The sequence below is a fragment of the Manduca sexta genome, chromosome 4 (genome assembly GCF_014839805.1).
Source record: "Manduca sexta isolate Smith_Timp_Sample1 chromosome 4, JHU_Msex_v1.0, whole genome shotgun sequence".
NCBI classification, from domain to species: domain Eukaryota; kingdom Metazoa; phylum Arthropoda; class Insecta; order Lepidoptera; family Sphingidae; genus Manduca; species Manduca sexta.
Genome location: NC_051118.1, coordinates 2010960 through 2031744, shown reverse-complemented (window position 1 = coordinate 2031744; position 20785 = coordinate 2010960). Strand labels below are relative to the sequence as shown.

Below are 20785 nucleotides of genomic sequence, written 5' to 3'. Positions count from 1 at the left end.
ACAATTATGAAGGCCTATTTGAAACCGAATGTGTACAGGCTAAGCCTGGTGCGTGACATACGTACGAGGCCCACTATGGAGGATTAGGATAAATATCTTACCATCAGTAAGTTGAGATGAGAAGGTGAATCAGGCCTAGCCTTCGCTATTCAAGCGGCCTGGCCGACATTTTTTTTTGGCGCCCTGTTTTTGGACCTTAATGTAACATATCTTTGTAGGCATAGCATAACGTCGATGATAATATTCTAACCATAATCCATGGCGCCCCTCTAAGTCTTTGGCGTTGTCCCTGGGACTAGGCATCCGCCCCCCTAAAGACAGTACTATTAATAATTATTAATTAATCCTAATAATTAGTAATTAAAGCGGCAAGCAACATGAAGTCTATGCAAATATATAAATCTGAATAGTTTGTTTGAACGCGTTAATTTCAGCAAATACTAAACGGATTTAGATGATTTTGTTCACTAAAAGAAAGCTACATTACTAAAGTGATGCTACTTTTTATCCCAGAAAAATATTTCACTGGGGCCGAGTGCAAGAGCTATTGCTATATAGCATACATTATGCACACACCCTATTACAAAAAAAAATCTGATAACATTACGCACTCGTACAATTCAATTAATTTATAGGAAATTTCCTATAAATACTCTATCGTTGATCAATTTGCTATATTTGGCTGTCAGTGGTAAAATTTGGTGGTAGATACCATGGAGTACCTACCAGCTGTATTTATCTTGTTTTTGAGTGTCCATCATTGCCTCTCCTATTCAGTTGGTAAGTAGGCGGTTGAAAAGAAATGTTTGGGTGTTAATATTTCGAATATTTAACGCATTAATAAAGGTATCACCTTATTCTTAACTATCATTGTCGGTTATTGTTAAGTGTTAACCCTAGGATATTCACTGCTGAACATAAGCCTCCCCTAAAGATTTTCAGATCAATATTATAAGGAACATATCTGTCTTAAATCAATCTGTCTTTAAATAAATAAAATAAAATGCTTTATTCATCACGTAGGCAAACATAGTTGCACTTATAAGTCAAACATGAGAATATTTAATTATTATTTAAATAAAGTCGCTTATATAACTACAGACATTTTATCATTGCATTTTGTATTGGTAACTAACTGACCCGACAGACGTTGTCCCGTCTTAATTATGAATTTGCAGCGCGTATTCTGTCAATCGCTGACAGTTATTTCAAGCACTTGACAGTTATATAAAATTAATATTTTCGTTAAGTTTTTTTAAATTTTCTAATTTTCCGCGCAATTTGTGATTTTTTTTTCTTTCATGAGAACCTTCTCCTGATAATAACAAACGCAACAAAAAGAAAATAGTGAAATCGGTCCAGCCGTTCACGCGTGATGGCGTGACCAAGGGAAATAGGAATTCATATTTATATATATAGATTAAATCAATGAAAGACTATAAAATAAACAAATTAGCCTGCTCGGTCTGGCAGGAAGAAGAAATAAAAAAGATATATCCCGCAACGAAATTAAAGAATACAAAGGCAGGGAGGAGTGGGAAATATTCTAAAAATATTATTAGGTATCAAATGTTATTTTAGATTACAGAAATGATTCGGAGGATGAGCGAATCCGCTGGCCTGCGGAGTACCACCTGAAGGGCGAAGAACTGAATCTCAAGACCGGACTGAAGACAACGTTTGAGCTGTGGTACGTAATTAATTAATTTTTTAATCGAATTCAAGATATTTAAACTTATGTATGTAAGTTTATATGGTCGCAGTTTTCTCAATAATACTAATCCAACTTTATTGAGGTTTTCTTTTAAAATATAGGTTTTCCTTTAACATAAAGTCCACATCTGAACATAGGCCTGAGTCCCACGTGTGCCTATACGTGTACCCGCATTTATATGGTATCAAAATTAATTCACCTTACCGCCTGCACCTACCTTACTGTAGGTGGTATAACCGCCTCTGCCTACCTCTGGTTACCCGTGATTGTAATTGTTTTTTTTTTGTTCAGGTCCAGTGAGAATCTCAACCGGTACCGCAGGGACTACTTTGATGGAGTAGAGAAGATGTATTACTACGGGACGTCTGATGACGAAAACTCCACAGTGTATTATGTAAGAATGTACTTTATATGTTTTGGGATTCTATGATAGTGCTTTTAGTCAATCAATAATTACCGATACATATTATAAAACAAAATCCCATTTTCTGTCTGTCTGTATGTTAACGATTTTCTAAAAATCTACTGAACGGATTTTTATGAAATTTGATATGGAGATAGTTTAAGACCCTGGGAAGGTTACAGGTTACTTTTTGTCCAGGAAAAATATATAGCGGGACTTTTATCCCGGAAAAACTCTTTCACGCGGGCGAAGGCGCGAGCTAAAGCTAGTATTTAGTTAAAAGAATTAAATAATTAATTAATACTTATTTAAAAAATGGTGTAAGGCCTAATGAATAAAACACTGTAGCTGACGCATTGGCGTAGCTTGAGTTACTTTCCAGGGATGGTCCGTAATCGGAGACTGAAACATGACTTTCCTGGCTATAAGTTTATGAGATAAGCATATTGCGCATGTCTTTATCCGCGTAAAAGTTGTTCCAGGATATGACCAGCTATATACTTTTCCGGGATAAAAATACCCTATGTTCTTCCCAGAATTTCGAACTATCACGATACGAAATATATCTCATTCATATCATTGGTTTTCAGCTTTTCCCAATCTCTGACGAAGAAAGCGTCAACACTATCGTGTGTATGGAAACGGAGGTCGAAAATGGTCACAAGTTCTTACCAAAGTTGTCAAAGTTAAAACAGACAGGTGTGTCTTTTTGTTCACATTTCAACCTATTCTTTGAGTCAGGTTCTTACCTTTAGCTTAGTGCTTTGCCTATATCCAGTACCTATTAAGGGTTGACGGAACTTTCAACCATATTGTTCAAGAGATTTGATTTAATTTGACCAGACAAGAACTGCCTTTGAACCCAATCCCAGACCAATTGTATTAGAATCGATTGCATGGCCTTCTGTCTCACAGCCCGTATCATAAGTTACGTACTAGTTAATAGAGTATGAAATAACTATTAAATTTTAGGTACAGCAAAGTTTGAAGATAAGGAAGTTCAGAAATGGGAGTTAACAAATATCATGGGGAAGATGAGGGTGGAAATATCGGCTTACACTTACACTGTGGGAGACTACTACGTACCCGTTCAGTGAGTTGGCTCTGTGTAATGTTTGTATAGCACGGCGTAATTCCACTGCACCTGATGGTAAGTGGAGTGGGGTCCAGTAAAATATCGACTGACAAGAGATGATCAAATCTCGGCAGTCGACACAATTATGCCGGCCTGTTGGAACTGGATGTACACAGGCTGATCCCGTAACGTCTTATTAACGGAGGCTATGTGCTGTTTGCTGTCCGTCATGAGAAACATTTTTGTAAATTAAAAGACGTATGGTCTTTGTTTTAAGGATAAAGGGCAGGCTATTAATTTGAAACATTCAAATTGGATGCTTTTTGCGTATACTTCGGACAAACATGATAAACTTTAGCATTTAATCAGACAATTGAGATTATAGTTAATACATGAATGTATGTGATGGTAAACATCATCATCATAATCAAATGATTAGAAAACCTCAAAGCTCCACTGGGAGAACAAAGACGGTCTTTGATGTTAACATGTTTTGTTGATTTACTGGGCGGTAATCTTACAAAAAGTTCCTCGGGTAAGCCACTACGAAGACGTGGGCGGTTACCTAGTTCACACTTAACACCAACAATTTTTTTTATCGACTTCAAAAAAAGGAGCAGGTTTTTTGTGTTTCTTCCGCGACTCTAAAAATTGATATATAGGTAATGTTAAATATTTTTTGTTTACGTTTAAAAAGTTTTTATTTACGTTCCGCAATGATTTCACCGTCGCTTACAGAAAGTAATACCACAAGGAATGTATTTCAGAATCACAATAAAAGCTTATAATTTGGATAAGGGGCGGTTGGAATCTCATACTATGACGGATTACTACGGCTTTTCAAGTGAAGTGGACGAGACTGATTTAGACGTCGATTGGGGTGAGTAGCTAACCTCGGCAAGTAAGTACGCCTTAGTAGAATTTTTATTTGGATATATACTCAGCAGTCAACACTTGGGCTACCCGCTAATGAAATACTGGAATCTCCCTGCTTAGCGACTGCAGAGTCCTGTAGGAAAGTTGGGATAGATGGAAAGGAAGTGCTCATTTCCACTGACACCTATATGACATACTGACAAAAATATATTTTTACTAAAATCCTGGCCCCTCTGATGATAAAATACTATTGAGTTCTGCCCCATTCAAACTTATTGTCCACTCCGCGCCCATTTCGATAAAATAAGGTGTACGCGATATTTGCAAATTATAGTAACATATCAAAATTTGTTTCATTGTAGAGCCAGTAGTGTGCGAAGAAGAGGCAACGTTTTGGGAAAGACATGACATTGGCAAATTGAGTCCCGGAAGGAAGCATCACGTCGACCTGGCGTTTAGAAGGTTCGTGTAAACTAAGCAAACAAAATTGACTAATTAATACTTTCTTATTGATTGTACTGCAACAGATTTGAAATGAAAAATATTAATTATTATATCCATATTTTTTAGGTTTGCGTCTCAACATAATAGGCTTTACGATGACGACGAGCATGAGACAAGAAAAGCTATTTTCCACGATAATTGGAAGTAAGTGTTGTTGCAAATTCGTCCTTAAATATATTTTTAAAAATCTACATTTGATTTCTCAACGACGGCTTCAATAAATCCTGTTTCTCAACCGGCAATATACAATCTTGTGAATGATGGTTGATCATTAAAAATGAAAACATTTAGGGTCCACGAGCATCTATCGTGTGCATGCGCATAATGTCATCACGACACTAAAAAAGGAAAACACAATGTATTATTTCTAGGCAAGTAGTCGAACACAACAATAAAAATTTGGGATACAAATTGGAGCTGAACAAATATGCAGACTGGACTGACGAAGAGTTCGCAGTCCTCACGGGCCTGAGACCTTCGGATCGGGACTTAGGCGCTGTGCCCTTCCCTCACACTGACAAGGAGGTGGAAGCTATAGTCCAGGACCTTCCTGAAGAGCTGGACCTCAGGTTGGAGGGCGTGATCACTCCTGTTAAAAGTAAGCAGATCATGATATTTCGAGTCTTATTCCACCTGTTCTTATTACATTCCACTATAGAGGTGACGGAACACATTTGTGTTGCCTTTTATAACAATTAATTCTAATGCCATTGTTAACCGATGCCTTTTCTGAGTTTTTTGTGATGGCAATCGTAATAAACCACCCAAGATATAGGACATTTAAAAATATTTGTGTGATTAAGTGTTTTTAATTATTTATTTTTTCACTGTAGACAGGGTCTGGCTAAGTTGAAATTACTGGCTGCCTAATGTTAACCTGTTTAAGCTGGTCCCTATCAAATTCTATATAAAAAAATCTTAATTGGTGCAGTCGACCTTTCAATTCACATGCACACACATGAGTTATAGGGAATAATTATAATTATAATCATAATTTTGGACAGATCAAGGGAACTGCGGGTCTTGCTGGGCATTCTCTTCCGTCGCCGCTGTAGAAGCGACGTTGGCGTTGAAGAATGGCGGCAGGAACCTAGAGTTGAGCGAGCAATCATTGGTTGACTGCGCGTGGGGGTGAGTGATAATATATACACACACACAACATCACGCAATTATCCCCGAAAGCGTATGCAGAGGCGCAACCAAGGCACCCACTTTTCGCCAAGTCTGTTCCATCCCATGATGTGATAGGGGGCGAGCCTATCGCCATATTGGAACCAAATTCCTGATTCTGCGCTGAAACTAAACAGAAAAACTCAAATATCACTTTGCCCGACTCGGGATTCGAACTCAGGACCTCAGAGCGCTGTCGTACCGCGCATGCACTACAACTACGCCACCGAGGCAGTCAGTGATAGTATATTTAAGTATTAATGTCAAGTTGACATGAGAACCAATTCTGGGATGCAATCAATGACTAAATATAAAGAGGACAGGCCTCAAAAGTTAGCTATATGAATAAGTTATATTTATGTTAGGGAAATCGACGCAGAATTGTCAATATATATGTCTATCTCTTTTACTCAAAGCTTATTTGGAACGCAACAAAAAAGACAGAAATAATTGCTTTCTTCGCATATGGCACTATTTCGTTTACTTCAACACACTGGGACCGCCTTGCGGCAGAAACGCCATTTTATGCTGGGCAGTCGGCAGGTACATGTAGTGTCAGACGATGTAAACAAATCTTCATAAATATTGAATTTAAAGTAATATAATCATATTCTCAATTGTTCAGTGTGTTTATTAGTGTATTTGTTAAGTTTCGAAAATGACTCAGTGTTGTGTGAAAGGATGCAAATCGAATTCACGCAAGAAAGACCCCGAAATATCTTTTCATAGGTTAGTAACTGTTTTTACCGAAAATTAGCAAATATCTTTGTATATTTACTTTTTGGATGTGTTTTTACCAATTAAAATGATATGTGGATCTGGTTTGTTAAGCTTTGGACCCTTTTAGGCGTGATTTATACACATTAAAATCATTATGTTTGTTTACACACGAGCTTAGGGATGGGTGGGTGGATTTGTTTAGAAATTATTGATATCGATATTTTAACAGACGCCCGTTTATCAGTTACGGTTTTTGTCTTTGAAAGAATGTTAGAGCACACATCAATATTGTATTATTCAGAAGGACAAACTAAGTGAAATTAGAATATTTTTTAAGATAACCAAAAAATTTAAAAACCAAGGCAAAATGAATTGAGAATATTGAGCGACGTGATTGGAATCCTACACCAAATACATATTTCTTTACATTTTGAGAAGATATGCATAAACCACACGTTTAATTAACGCGAGTAAAGATAACTGTTTTCCAACAATATTCGCGATAAGTAAAATAGTAATGATTATTATACTTCACCTAATAAGTAGTAATATTACTTTAATATATTGCTATGAATAAAATTAGAATTGTTACATAAAAGAATAGATAAACATAAAAGAAACAACATAAAGATGAAATGTAAGATATATTTTTACAATTGGCGGTCTTATGTTTCGAGCAACCTTTGCATGCACGGAAATAGATACATAATCATATTGTTGTTATTGCAAATAATTATTATAATTGATTATCTTAACCACCATTTTTACGGTCATTGATTTTAGTTTGCTGAACCATAGTTATGTTTCTCGATCAAAGAGCATAATAATAAAATAAAATAAAACCAACCAAATAATTGCTGGCTACGCTATCTTATTCCATTTATCATGTATTAAATAAATATCTTAATCTGTAACTTAAATTTTTAGCAAGGAATAGTGCAACATACAAATATAGATCAAACACAACTGGATGTTTGTCACAACAGGTACTGCTTTGTTTAACAATTGTTACTTATAAATCAGTTTCAGTTTGTTTGTTTACATTATGATTTGTTATATTTATATTATGGTAGTTCCTAACCCCTTTCGTATTTGATCTTTTTTGGGGCTTGTTTGTCTCTCTTAATTCTTCGATGTCGATACAAAATTTTCGGTACTAGCATATCACTATTGTAAGGGGCGGAGTCGGCACCATTTTGTTCATGAAATGTGCCGCATGTCACGTGACCATATTACCCATCCTCTATACTTCTTTTATCATTGGATGCAATACGATTTTACTAAGTAAGCTAATTTAACATATGAATTTGAGCCTGGTGCAGGGTACAAAAGGTTTTTTACAATGTCGCAATCGTATCTGGTTAAAAAGGTCTCTGGTGCTATCTAGCTGCATGCCATGACGACCTTCAAAGGCCGCTGGCCGACCGGATCGTGGGTTTATTGCACCATCATTAATACTCTAAATTACAGCTTCGAAGCCATGGGATGTAACGGAGCCTCGCCTGATAGCGGCTTCAAGTATATTCTGGAACATGGAGTTCCAACAGATATGGAATATGGACCTTATTTGGAAAAGGTTGGTTTTGAAGATTATTTTATCTCTTGTATCATGGTGCTTTCGAAATAGAGTGTGGTGAAAAAGTATATTCAGATGTTAATGCTTTCTTAAATTTTAATTGAAGTATTTTCTGTGCTAATGTTGCTATCGTTCATTTATAAACAATTTTTTCTCGACTTCTTTCATCTACTCATGCTTTTAGAACGGTTTCTGCGAAGCTCGCAACATGAGCAAGCTTTACCACATTACTGGCTTCGGGCGGGTGACTCCTCGCAATCCTGATGCCATGAAGGTTGTGCTCAATCGTTACGGGCCCGTCTTGGTCGCCATCCACGCTGGAAATTCCATGAAGTTGTATTCCAGTGGAGTTTTCTACGATGTTAATTGGTAGGTTTCTTTTCTACAGTCTAGTCAGGTAAACAAATGAATTCAGGTAAAGGAAAGAGTTATTAGAGCAAAAAAAAAATGAATGTGATTTTTTGATGCACTCTTTTTTTACAGCGAAAATTCTACTCCAAACCACGGTGTTGCACTGGTTGGATACGGGGTTCGTGACGGGGAATTATACTGGATGGTGAAGAACTCCTGGGGCGAGGACTGGGGAGAGGACGGCTACATCCTCATGTCAGCCACCAACAACAACTGCCTGCTTATGGACAGCGGATTCTATGCGATAGCTTAGACGTAGAATACGAGGATTCTTGGTAGATAAAATGTTACCTTGGAACGAATGTCCACTGCCGCTTTTAACAAAAAAGGCGACTATGTGTTCATGCGTGCGTGTGTGCTGTTTCGACTACCTTTCAAATGCTCATCTCGGCCGGTGGATAAACGCTTTCAGTATTCATTTTTAATATCAAGAAGCCTTTCTGAATCCTCTCTTCTTTGTATTAAATGATTATACCTATAGACTTTGTAATTAAATACCACGTGCTGTTGAAGTTTTGGTTTTATTTCTAGCATTTGCATCCAATTTCGTTAGTGTAAGTCTATTTCTCGAATAAAAATAATCATCATGTTAAGGCAACATGGGTGGCAGTAATGAAGCTTACATAACTGTATGAAGTGTCTAGAAATAAATTTAAACGAAAAAGTAGTTAATTAGCAGATTTACAAACTATCTCTCGTTTGTTACACTATATTCATCTCGCCCAAGCACATGCGGGAGAGATGGCCAATTGTATTTTAAGTAAAAAAGGTAATTATGATACTTATTCTGATATAATAATTATTTTTTCTTATTTTCTGAAAGTTTAACAATCAAAGTTTCATTGAACGACGAGTTTTAATTTTAACTGCTTTTCCAAAAATCCATGGCTATTTCCTCTAAACTCCTACGTTTCATTCTTACATACACACTATGTATACATCACAACAATATTGTAGCTTTAGTTATTGTACTGATAGGAGGCTTGGGTGTACAATGGGCCGACCGAGTAAGTATCACCAAGCAATGCCTATTCTTTTCAAGCACTCGTATTGCAGTTTAAAAGGTATGTTAGCCACGTCATTACTGGACGTTGTGAGACTTAACATTTTACGTCCAAGATGATAGGCGCAGTAAGTGCCAGTACTTTATTTTGTTTGTCGTCGGTCGTCTCGCTTACAAATAATAATTATAGTTAAGAACCATCTCGATCACATCAGCTTTAAAATAAAAACGCATCAAAATCATTCTATTTGTTTAGAAGCTATGATGCCACAGACAGACACACAGGCACAATGATAAACATATACACATTTTAAACTTGTAACTAACCTCTTTTTCGGTCAAGGGTAAAAAAATAACGTGAGTATATTAAAAGAAAACATAGTTATACCCTCAACTGCAATAGAGGACTGAAAAGTAGAATAGCTGGAACAACTACAAGCCTTAAATAATAATAATATCAGCCCTGTATTATACACTGTCCCACTGTTGGGCACCGGCCTCCCTCTACTACTGAGAGGGATTAGGCCTTAGTCCACCACGCTGGCCTAGTGCGGATTGGGAGACTTCACACACCCTCGAAATTCTTAAAGGGAACTCCTCAGGTATGCAGGTTTCCTCACGATGTTTTCCTTCACCCTTAAAGCAAACAATAATTCACAAAGAAAACGCACATAATTTTAGAAAAGTCAGATGTGTGCGCTTGGGATTTGAATTTGCGGACATTCGTCTCGGCAGTCCGTTCCACAACCAACTAGGCTATCGCCGCTTCTTTCCTACTACCATAAGCATTGATGCTCGCTAATCAATAAATCAAGTGAATAACAAAACGAGTGGATATATAAGCACTGTTATAAACTGAAGCAATTTTTCCTACTAATATTATAAATGCGAAAGTTTGTGAGGGTGGATGTATCTATGTATATATGTTTGTTACTGTTTCACGAAAAAACTACTGAACGGTTTTAGATGAAACTTTACAGTATTATTGATTATACATTAAAATAGCACATGGGCTACAATTTATAATGATTTTGTGTAATTTGATCATAATCTAACGATACATATCAAGTAAGCCGAAAAAAAAATGATTTCTTGGCGTACGCTGCCTAAACCGTTGCAGTTAGACAAAAATGATGTACCGTAGGGTTGTTTGTCTTAAATAGTTCTAAATAAAAGCCCGCGACGGCATATATCTACCTTTTATGAGGAAGCCACGATGGCCAAAATAGTGAGCCATTTCTGTCTATATGTTATCGATTTTCTCAAAATCTACTGAACGGATTTTTTATGAAGTTTTGTATGGAGATATTTGACCCTGAAAAGGTTGTAGGCTTTCTATCCCGGGAAAGTATAAAGCAGGACTTTTATCCCGGGAAATTCTCCACGCGGACGAAGCCGCGAGCAAAAGCCACTATTAAAATAAGAAGAAATGTCACTGACTACAGATATATACTTTGACAAATATTACACAGACCAAACGACCAGTACGACTGTCAATGAATAACTGCTCGGTCCCAACTGCCAACTGCAAACTGCAAACTGACGACTGTCTCAAACGCTCAGTGTTCTTTTAGCAAAGGGCATCACAAATACCCTCACAACTATATTTTTATCCTAGCAGTACTTAGTACTTACCTATATTTTTAAAGTTATAGCTTCTGTTAAACGTGATGGAAATACGATACAAATTATTGCGACATAAACCCGAAGCAGTCGTGGCCGAGTGGTTAAGGCGTCTGACTCGAAATCAGATTCCCTCTGGGAGCGTAGGTTCGAATCCTACCGGCTGCGATATTTTATTTTGCTTCTCTTATGACAATCTAGACAAACTTTTATATTTGGGACCGTTTCCAACGATTACGCTAGTACAAAAGGGGGTCTATGACTTGCTTATTTGCGATGACGTCGAGGACGAATGCGCCGGAACAAAGATTAACGTCAGCAAATTAAAAAAAATATTTTTATACAGGGTCATTTTGACGTTGCATTACTAAATGAAACCACATACTCGTCTTCACCTTTGCTGACATAGTGCCAAAACTCATCCAATAATAACTAAAATTTTCACCAAAAATCCTGGTTTTAGCTATCTGATTTTTTATCATTTTGTAGTTTGCCAATATGGCCTGTGCGTGAGTGTATTTCTGACTGAATGTGTCATGTTGTCGTTGCGAAGGATTCTCTTAGAGTAGTCGTAGTGGTATTAGGGTGCGTAAAATTAAATATTACTTTATTTAATATTTATTTTGTTCGAAACTTACTCATTTTTATTTTACATCTACGGCTCAAGTAACTTATTGTAAAGTATTATTTGCAAGTAGATATGTATGTGGTTTAATTTAGTAACGGAATATCAAAATTTTCCTGTATATTTTTTGATAAATAACAATTAAGAAATTTGAACAGATTTTTAAATTTTTTAAACTATGTTTACATAGTTATAAAGTTTATATCTTCTACGCTAGGGGGGAGTAAGGTTTCTTTACTTTTGCTGACAAAGGGGCCGGGTTAGGGAGGGGGGAGGGTGGTTAAAGTACTAAAATTCTGGCTACGTGATACTCGAACGGCCGCTTATCATTCTGTGTAGTGAGTTATAAGTTTAACCTATCAGGTTTTTTAACCCGTCACGGATACACCATTAAGAAGATTTCAATAAATTTAGCATAGACTTAGACTGGATTAAAACGGAAGTTATTTTTTATTCCTCAGAAGACTTCCATGGACGTAGTCCTGTACAAATGCTTGTAAAATAAAACAAAACGCTTCAACAGCACGTGGAATTTATTTATGTCTAAATAATCATTGAACAAAATGAAAAGAAGAGATACAACGGCTTCTTGATATTAAAAATATACACTGAGAGCGTTTGCCTGCCGATCGAGATGAGTATTCGCATGAAAATGGACGCGGAGTGGTCGCACTTTGGACACGGCATGGTTGCACATTGGACACGGCGTGGTCGCGCTGTGGCCTTGGAGTCATCGTTACTGCGAAGGCGGCGATGGATATTCGCTTGGATGCGGCGAGGTCGCACACTGACACGGTATGGTTGCACGTTGGACACATCGTGGTCGCGCTGTGAAATTTGGAGTCAACTTCTTACTGCGAAGGCGGCGATGGACATTCGCTCTAAATTCGCATATTGTCAAGAAGCCTTGTATCCTAAATCTAAGCTATCGGATAGAAGGCAGTGTCCATAAGCAAGCAGTTGTTGTTGTTGGCCGAAATGAGGATGTAACCGTCTTCTCCCCAGTCCTCGCCCCAGGAGTTCTTCACGATCCAGTACATCTCTCCGTCACGGATGCCGTAGCCCACCAGGGTCACGCCGTGGTTTTGCCTCCTACCTTCGCTGTAAAAAAAAACTGTGTTTATCAAGAAGCATTTTTAAGTAGTTGAATGTTATTAGTTTATGATTCACTCGGTTTGCTGGTGTTAGGATATATTTCATATCTACCCGGATAGCGATCACCGTACACAAGGTATTAAAACCCGCCGTAGTGGCCCACGTAAGTGTTGCGTTCCGGGATCAGTTTGTGTATATCCGGCTCCAACAGGCCGGCATAATTGTATCGTCTGTCGCGGGGTAATCATCTTTTGTCAGTTGACATTCTATTTGACGCCACTCCACGTACCATCAGGTGTGGTGGAGTCACTTTGCCTTGACCGTAAAAAAAAACACGTCAGTCTCAACCAATCAATAATAACAACCAATCAATCAATAATCAATTAAACACCATGGAGGTGAGTTTCTTATACCACGTTCTAGACTGTACTTACCAAGTAACATCATAGAAAATTCCACTGGAGTAAAACTTCATGGGTGTTCCAGCGTGAACGCCAACTACAGCAGGCCCGTACTTATTGAGGACTACTTTCATGGCGTTAGCGTTGCGAGGAGTCACCTGCCCGAAGCCGTTGATGTGAAACACTTTGCTCATGTTGTAAGCTTCGCAGAAACCGTTCTGAAAATATAGGTAAATAGCAAAATGGCGGGAAAGAGATGGAAATATTGGTACAGAACATAATTGAGTTTTAAAAGAGAGAGTATCAAGATTAATAAAATACCACTAAATCTACCTTTGCCATATAAGGTCCATATTCCATCTCTGTTGGGACTCCATGTTCTAGAACATACTTCATACCACCGTTGGGCGCACCTCCGTCACACCCTTGGGCATCGAAGCTGAAATTATTTGGAGCATTAATGACTTGGTCTTCGGAATCTATAATCCTGGAGTTAGTTAATAGCTGGTAGACGTCACCTTGACATGCAGTTAGATAGAACCAGACATATTATCTACTAGATACGATTGCGATGCTATCAATATCCTGGTATACACTGTACGAGGCGATCTCGTGTATTTAATAAGCTAATAGCTAACTCAGTAACATCACAGGTGCTTAAATGCTTTCAAGAATTAGAAAATGTGATCCTCATATTAAGTTAAACTTAAAAGTTTTGTTAAATGAAGTATCAGTTACCCCCACGCGCAGTCGACCAGCGCCTGCTCGCTAAGATCCAGATTCCTGCCGCCATTCCTCAACGCCAGCGCCCCTTCTACAGCGGCGACGGTACAGAAGGCCCAGCAAGACCCACAGCTCCCCTGATCTGTCAAGTAATTCTAATTATTCTTCTGATCCTCATTAACTACCGACGATTCTACCGCATCTGATGCTAAGATATTTATAAAATCATGAAGGTCGTAGGCATGTTCATCAGCATTAACTGGAGGTCCAAGTACCTCTACTTGAACGAGTTGCTGGTAGCTATAAATATTGTGTACACTTTTCCATCAGATGCATTGAGGCTTTTCAATGAAATTAAGGTTATTAACATCGTTGGAAATATTTTAAATGTTCTTCTCTTCGTCTAGACTCTAGTACGTATCTTTAGGTCAAGCTAGATTTGGTGCGGGTTTTTCATACTTTAACCGGGACTAAAACCCCACAAGGGTTTATGTCAGGCAGTTTTGATACTAAACTAAATACTTTATTCAATAAATTTGATAAGAGCATGATTCCTTAGGACTTACTCGTCGTTTAAGATAGATGAGTGAAGAATAAAAATAAGATCTGTTTACTTTTAACAGGAGTGATCACGCCCTCCATCCTGAGGTCAAACTCCTCAGGAAGGTCCTGAACTATAGCTTCCACCTCCTTGTCAGTATGAGGGAAGGGCACAGCGCCGAAGTCTCGATCCGAAGGTCTCAGGCCCGTGAGGACTGCGAACTCCTCGTCAGTCCAGTCTGCATATTTGTTCAGTTCCAATTTGTATCCCAAATTTTTATTGTTGTGTTCGACTACCTGCCTAATAATAAAACAGTGGGTTTTAATCATACCAAAATATTACGCAGACATATATAAAGTTGAGACATATGGAAAGAGCGGCGATAGCCTAGTTGGGTGTGGAACGGTCTGCCAAGACGAATGTCCATAGGTTCAAATCCCAAGGGCACACACCTCTGACTTTTCTAAAAAATCACGTGTGTATTCTTTGTGAATTTATCGTTCGCTTTAACGGTGAAGGAAAACATCGTGAGGAAACCTGCACATCCGAGAAGTTCTCTATAGGAATTTCGAAGGTGTGTGAAGTCTACCAATCCGCACTAGGCCAGCGTGGTGGACTAAGGCCTAATCCCTCTCAGTAGTAGAGGAGGCCCGGGCTCAGCAGTGGGCAAGTATATAATACAGGGCTGATATTATTATTATTATTATTATATATATAAAGTTCCAACTACACTTACTTCCAATTTTCATGGAAGATAGATTTTCGCATCTCGTGTTCATCTTCACCGTAAACCTTTTTATGTTGAGTTGTAAACCTAAAAACATATAGAATATATTAAGTTTTTCGTTTTATATCTGGTGCAGTGCGATCTTACAAAAAAGTTGTTCAAAAGACCCTTTGATCTACTCTGGTTATACCAACCTTCTAAACGCCAGGTCGACGTGATGCTTCCTTGCAGGACTCAGTTTACCAATGTGATGTTTTGCCCAAAACGTTTCCTCATCATCGCACATTGCTGGCCCTACAATTATATGTATATTGTGGTATATAGTGAGTGCATTTGTCACCAAAGCGGTGGGCGGAGACAACTAACTAACAAACAACAGCAATAATATAATAAAAGTTATAACAACATGGATGCTTTGCACCCACTCCAAAGTTATCAGTATTGCTTGAGCCCCTGAGCAGCCATATAGTTGGCGCACCTATTCCAGGCATTTGGTACAAGGGATAATCATCCCTCGTCAGTCGACATTCTATTGGACACCACCCTACTTACCATCACGTGCAATGGGGACACTTTGACGGTCCCGTATTAAAAGTTACATATTTAATGTATTGAATTATTTAATAAACAAAGCTTTAGCTGTATTTTAAGAGCTTGTTCTCAGCTAAGTCGGCGTCGTTAAAAAAACATAAATTAGCTGTCTGAATACGTCGTACTGTGATTTAACTTATTGTTCGACATGTTGTTGATATATTTGTTAAATAGTGGCGAACTTAAGTTACTGACTTTAATTTGACAGCGTCTCAGCTGAAATCTCACTTAAGAGCGCAGCTGAGTGGCGTCTATTATGAAGGCTCCTAGTAATCTTATCAATTTGCCTACACTAACTACTCACCCCATTCCACGTCTAGATCAGTCTCGTCCACTTCACTTGAGAAGCCGTAGTAATTGGTCACAGTATGGGACTCTAACCGTCCTTTATCCAAATCATATACTTTGACTGTAATTCTGAAACAGAGTCCATGTGATAAACCAAGATGGTCAGACCAAGTAAGCAAAAAAATATATATTAGGTAGTATGAAGATAGCTCGGTTCCTAACATCCACTACTGCAACTACGCCATTTATGTAATCATGCAACACCTAGTAAAAAGAACCTAAAAAAGAAGTAAAAACAGAGCCAACTTACTGAACGGGGACGTCTTCGTCTTCCACCTTGTAGGTATAAGCAGATACTTCCATCCTCTGTCCGTCTGATTCTTCTTTGAAATCCCATTTCTGAACTTCCTTATCTTCGAACTTTGCTATCCCTGAAATGATAAGCTCCATTTATAATCACGCTCTATCTCTTTCATGTTTAGTGATACACGAGTTGTGGATTAGGGCCTCTTGGAATTCGTTCTTAGGTAGGGCAACTCTATGGGTTTCTGGATATTCACGGGATTTGAACACTAAAAGAAGTTTGAAGACCGGGGAAAGTAAGCTAAAACCTTTTTGTATCATCTTAAGAGAATATGTTGCGCTTATTTCAAATTGAAGAAGATTGAAGACATGCCGATGAGCTATTGAAATCCAGTTAAGTTTCTAAAGGAAAGTATAAATTTAAACCTTATGTACCTGTATAGTTCCCTTTTGGCAAATGCTGTAAGAATTCTTGATCATCGTCATAATTGCTTTGTTCGACACATATGATCGTGTTGATACTTTCTTCATCAGACATCGGGAACATCTACGAGCAAATCATAAACATCTCATTACGACGCAGAATATTTTCTTTTTGTTTTTTCTTAGAATAAAAATTAAACTAAAATCCATTTATCTATTTACATCTATTATAATTAAACATAATAACATTGTAGAATTATAAAGGAAATTATCCAGCTCATGGCGGCGATGAAGATGGCTCTCAGAAATTAGCGATTCATTCTATATAAATACTATTTGCTATTTACTGATAGAGCACGATAGCTTAATTAGGCTAATGGGAATGGATTCGACTGCGAAGGTGAAGCTCCGCCGATTCAAAACCCAATACACACTATTGACTTTAAAAAGTTACGTGTGTATTGTTTAACAATTATAATTTTTCGTTTTAACGTAGTAGGAAAAGATCGTGAGGAAACCTACATACGCAAGAATTTTCTATAAAATTTCGAAGGTAAGGTGAAGTCTGACCACCCGCACAAGGCCAGCGCAGATTACGGCCTAAACCTTTTCTGTAGTATAAGAGGTCCATGCTCAGCATTGGACAGTATATAAACTAGCATTATTATTATTAAAAAGAATATTGCAATTGGAGCTTTCGTTAGTACATAAAGTTGATTCTTACATAATATACAGTACAGTTTTCTTCACCAGAAACCCCGTAGTAATATTTCTTCTCGACTCCGTCGTAGTAGTCTCTGCGGTATCGGTTGAGACTCTTACTGGACCTATGCAATTTCATATTTAGTCATATATTTCTGATACTATGGCAAATAATGTCCAATAGGCTGGTGTGCAATATTCCATGCGGATGCTCACGGATTAGTGTTGCGGTGGAATGGACATGTGTACCTCGCGACCATTGATATAAGAAAGAGAGAGGACAGTATGGCGGGGTTATAATCGATAGGTAAGTCTGGCAGAAATCCACAATGTATTTTATCCCGTTAAACCACCGTAGGATATTAAAAAAAAATACTTACCATATCTCAAACGGGGCCTTCATTCCGGTCTTGAGATTCAGTTCTTCGCCCTTCAGGTGGTACTCCGCAGGCCAGCGGATTCCTTCATCCTCTAAGCTATCGCTGTTGTCTATAATATTGTACACAATACCTTAATCATGGAACAAAACCATATTTGGACGATTCTACTTTTTAGTACCTAAAAGTTTGTCTCCTTTAAACTAAACTCTCATAATATAAGATACCATTTAAGAAAAAAAACCTAAGACGACATAATACTTCATAGCTTTAGGTTACGCAAAATATATTTTTTGCCTTTACATGCTGTAAGTTCTTACTTTATGCCAAATTTCATGATTCTAGATCAACGGGAAGTACACCATAGGTTTTGATTCTCACGTAAAATCGAAAAACTTCAATTTATAACTTAAAAACTTATATAAACCAAAAATGCACGGTAAAACTTCGCTGCTAACATTTAGCACATATTATAATATTTTAGTCCATACATCTATAACCACTCACATCACCAAAGCATTTAATTTTTTTTCTGAATATACTCTAGCTTTTAGGCATTGAAAAGTAGAATGGCCTGTTTATTACCTTGTATTCAAGTTTCAGAGTAATTAGTAACAAGACTTATTTTTAAAATATTTTTAAAATTTTCTTTCCGTGGCGATGGTGAATAATAAATTTATATTATTGAATCCCGGTGGCTAATTAATAAGAATTGCATAATGATTTCATGGTAATGGGGATGTAAGACATTGAAATAAAATTATTTTTCACGGCAAAATCCGGAAATATTGTTTTATATCAATATTAAAACTTGGCTATACAATAACTTGAAATAATGGAAACAGTAACATGTAATTAATAACGCTTAAGAAAATAATTAGCAAAATATACAGGGTCAATTTGACATTGCGTTACTAAATGAAACCACATACTTATCTACTTGGAAATAACACTTTACAATAAATTACTTAAGCCATAGATGTAAATAAAAAACGTGTAAGTTTCGAACAGAATAGATATTAATAAAAACTAATTTTAATTTTACTCGCCCTAATGCCACTACTACTCTAAGAGAATTCTTCGCAGCGGCAACATCATACTTTCAGGCAGAAATACACTCGCGCACACGCCATATTCGCATTAAACTAAAAAAATAATAACAAGATCAGAAAAATAAAACTAGGATTTTTGGTGAAAATATTCGTTATTAATAAACTATTTTTAGCACAATGTCAGCAAAGGTGAAGACGAGTATGTGGTTTCATTTAGTAACGCAATGTCACAACGACCATGCAAAAAAATCATTAACTTACCCAGTGAATAAGAGAGACAGCGATGCGCACTCAAAAATAAAATAAATACAGCTGGTAGGTACGCCATTTTACCTACCACCGAATACCAACGACAATAAAGTATGCCGAAATAATATCAACCATAGGATATTTATAGGAAATCAATTGAATAGGGCGAGTACATAATGTTACCAGGAAATGGATTTATTGTGTTCCAATTGGACATCGCTTTATTTTTGTATTTGTAGTGGTCACCTTCCAGTTTTGCAAATGATCGTAAGTAGAAAATTGGGAAGGGAAGAAAAAAGGAGATATTTTTAAGTAGCAAACCAAACTAGCCATTCAATGGCAATTGGAGTGGATTCTTAATAGCAAGTGTTCTCTGCAGCCAGTAAAGAAACAAAGAAAGATATTTATTTGACAAATTTGGAACACGGGTTGATAACACATGGGCTACTTTTTATCCTTGCAAATAGTTCCTATGGGAAATAATGTTTTCTTTTTACTTGGTTATTTAAATAGATCATTACAGTGTTGTTGGGTCTTGTAAAGCGAGAAAAGTATTTATTGCACACAAAACCGCGAGCAACACCTAGTATTTCATAATATTTCTGTTTTAAATATAACAATTAAATTTAATATATATGCACAAATCCTTATATGTTTATATAAAAAATAATTGGATAAGTTTTAGTTAAATGTTATCTAAAATTAATTTTAAAAACGTATTAATTAATATGATTTACATTTTAATGTACTACGTTAATTAGTGTAACTAGATAAGGTGCCTAAATCATGTTAACAATGATATAATGTAATTTATTTCACTGCAAAAAATGTGAATTATAAGTATGAATCATTTATATGGTTAAATGAACAATAAACATTAAGTACTCTTGACTTTATTAGATGAGAAAAAACCTTACAACTATATCGGTGATGGCGCATTCCGAACAGACCGGCATACTTATGTCGATTGGCGACTGATAATAATTTCTCCTCAATCGATATTCCATCTGGACCCCACTCTAGCCAGTGTAACTACTGGGCATAATGAGACTTAACATCTCATGTCCCAGGATGGCGAGTGCAGTGGAATACCAAACAATACTTTATAATTTAAGAAGTTGAATGGTGTTTCTACTGTTTATGGGCGGTCGTATCACTTACCATCAGGCGGACGGCAAGCTCGTCTCGTCATTCAAAGCAATAAAAGAAAGTTGTCACTAGGTGCATTGGAGTCACTTTTCCGTACTCATAAAGAAGAGTTATTATTGACTGTGATCTTCTAGTTAAGTAGGGTTTTGTTCCGAAGGCAAGAAAAACAATGACTGGAGTCCATAGATTTTCCTAAGAACGGTTTAATTTTTATTAAGATTTATTGACCAATTTAATGTATTAAAAATGTACCTAACCATTGTTATCTCTATTCATCTCTATTATTCAAGTTACTCTATGTCTAATAATTTCCGTAGATAGGTTAATTGGATTATGTTTTAACGCCATCTCTGATTTATAGTATAAAATTACAGCTTAGGTAGGGCCACGGGCACAGTAAATATAATTATTGAGGTGGAAATTTGTAGATTATGGTCGGATAGTATAATATTTAATCCGTTACT

The 20785-nt window shown here is 37.0% G+C and overlaps 2 protein-coding genes and 1 non-coding gene across 3 annotated transcripts; 2 read left to right on the top strand and 1 right to left on the bottom strand.

The window, feature by feature from the left end:
• The first annotated feature begins 653 nt into the window (after positions 1-653).
• Positions 654-8961, top strand: LOC115444563 (cathepsin L-like proteinase). Its single transcript, XM_030170388.2, has 13 exons — positions 654-780; positions 1582-1690; positions 2006-2108; positions 2708-2816; positions 3090-3210; positions 3960-4072; positions 4431-4530; positions 4639-4716; positions 4944-5170; positions 5577-5703; positions 7933-8038; positions 8223-8407; positions 8522-8961. Exons 1-13 carry the CDS (start codon positions 714-716, stop codon positions 8700-8702), a joined length of 1626 nt encoding a protein of 541 aa, XP_030026248.2. The 5' UTR covers positions 654-713; the 3' UTR covers positions 8703-8961.
• Positions 8962-11161: 2200 nt separating this feature from the next.
• Trnas-cga lies at positions 11162-11243 on the top strand. Its single transcript has one exon. It is a non-coding gene; the product is annotated as a tRNA-Ser (tRNA).
• A 972-nt stretch (positions 11244-12215) lies between these two features.
• Positions 12216-19298, bottom strand: LOC115444556 (cathepsin L-like proteinase). Its single transcript, XM_030170381.2, has 13 exons — positions 19185-19298; positions 17875-17983; positions 17517-17619; positions 16805-16916; positions 16377-16497; positions 16083-16195; positions 15382-15481; positions 15197-15274; positions 14534-14760; positions 13935-14061; positions 13530-13635; positions 13230-13414; positions 12216-12801 (listed from the first exon to the last, which is right to left on the bottom strand). Exons 1-13 carry the CDS (start codon positions 19249-19251, stop codon positions 12621-12623), a joined length of 1629 nt encoding a protein of 542 aa, XP_030026241.2. The 5' UTR covers positions 19252-19298; the 3' UTR covers positions 12216-12620.
• Positions 19299-20785: the final 1487 nt, after the last annotated feature.

Excerpts from the sequence above, each read along its gene's own strand:
- LOC115444556 (XM_030170381.2), bottom strand. The coding sequence starts at position 19,251 with ATGGCGTACCTACCAGCTGTATTTATTTTATTTTTGAGTGCGCATCGC. Across the intron at positions 17,984-19,184 it reads CTGTCTCTCTTATTCACTGG|ACAACAGCGATAGCTTAGAG; the intron begins GTAAGTTAATGA and ends ACAATATTATAG. Across the intron at positions 15,482-16,082 it reads TGATCTAGACGTGGAATGGG|GGCCAGCAATGTGCGATGAT; the intron begins GTGAGTAGTTAG and ends ATATAATTGTAG.
- LOC115444563 (XM_030170388.2), top strand. The coding sequence starts at position 714 with ATGGAGTACCTACCAGCTGTATTTATCTTGTTTTTGAGTGTCCATCAT. Across the intron at positions 1,691-2,005 it reads AAGACAACGTTTGAGCTGTG|GTCCAGTGAGAATCTCAACC; the intron begins GTACGTAATTAA and ends TTTTTTGTTCAG. Across the intron at positions 2,109-2,707 it reads AAAACTCCACAGTGTATTAT|CTTTTCCCAATCTCTGACGA; the intron begins GTAAGAATGTAC and ends ATTGGTTTTCAG.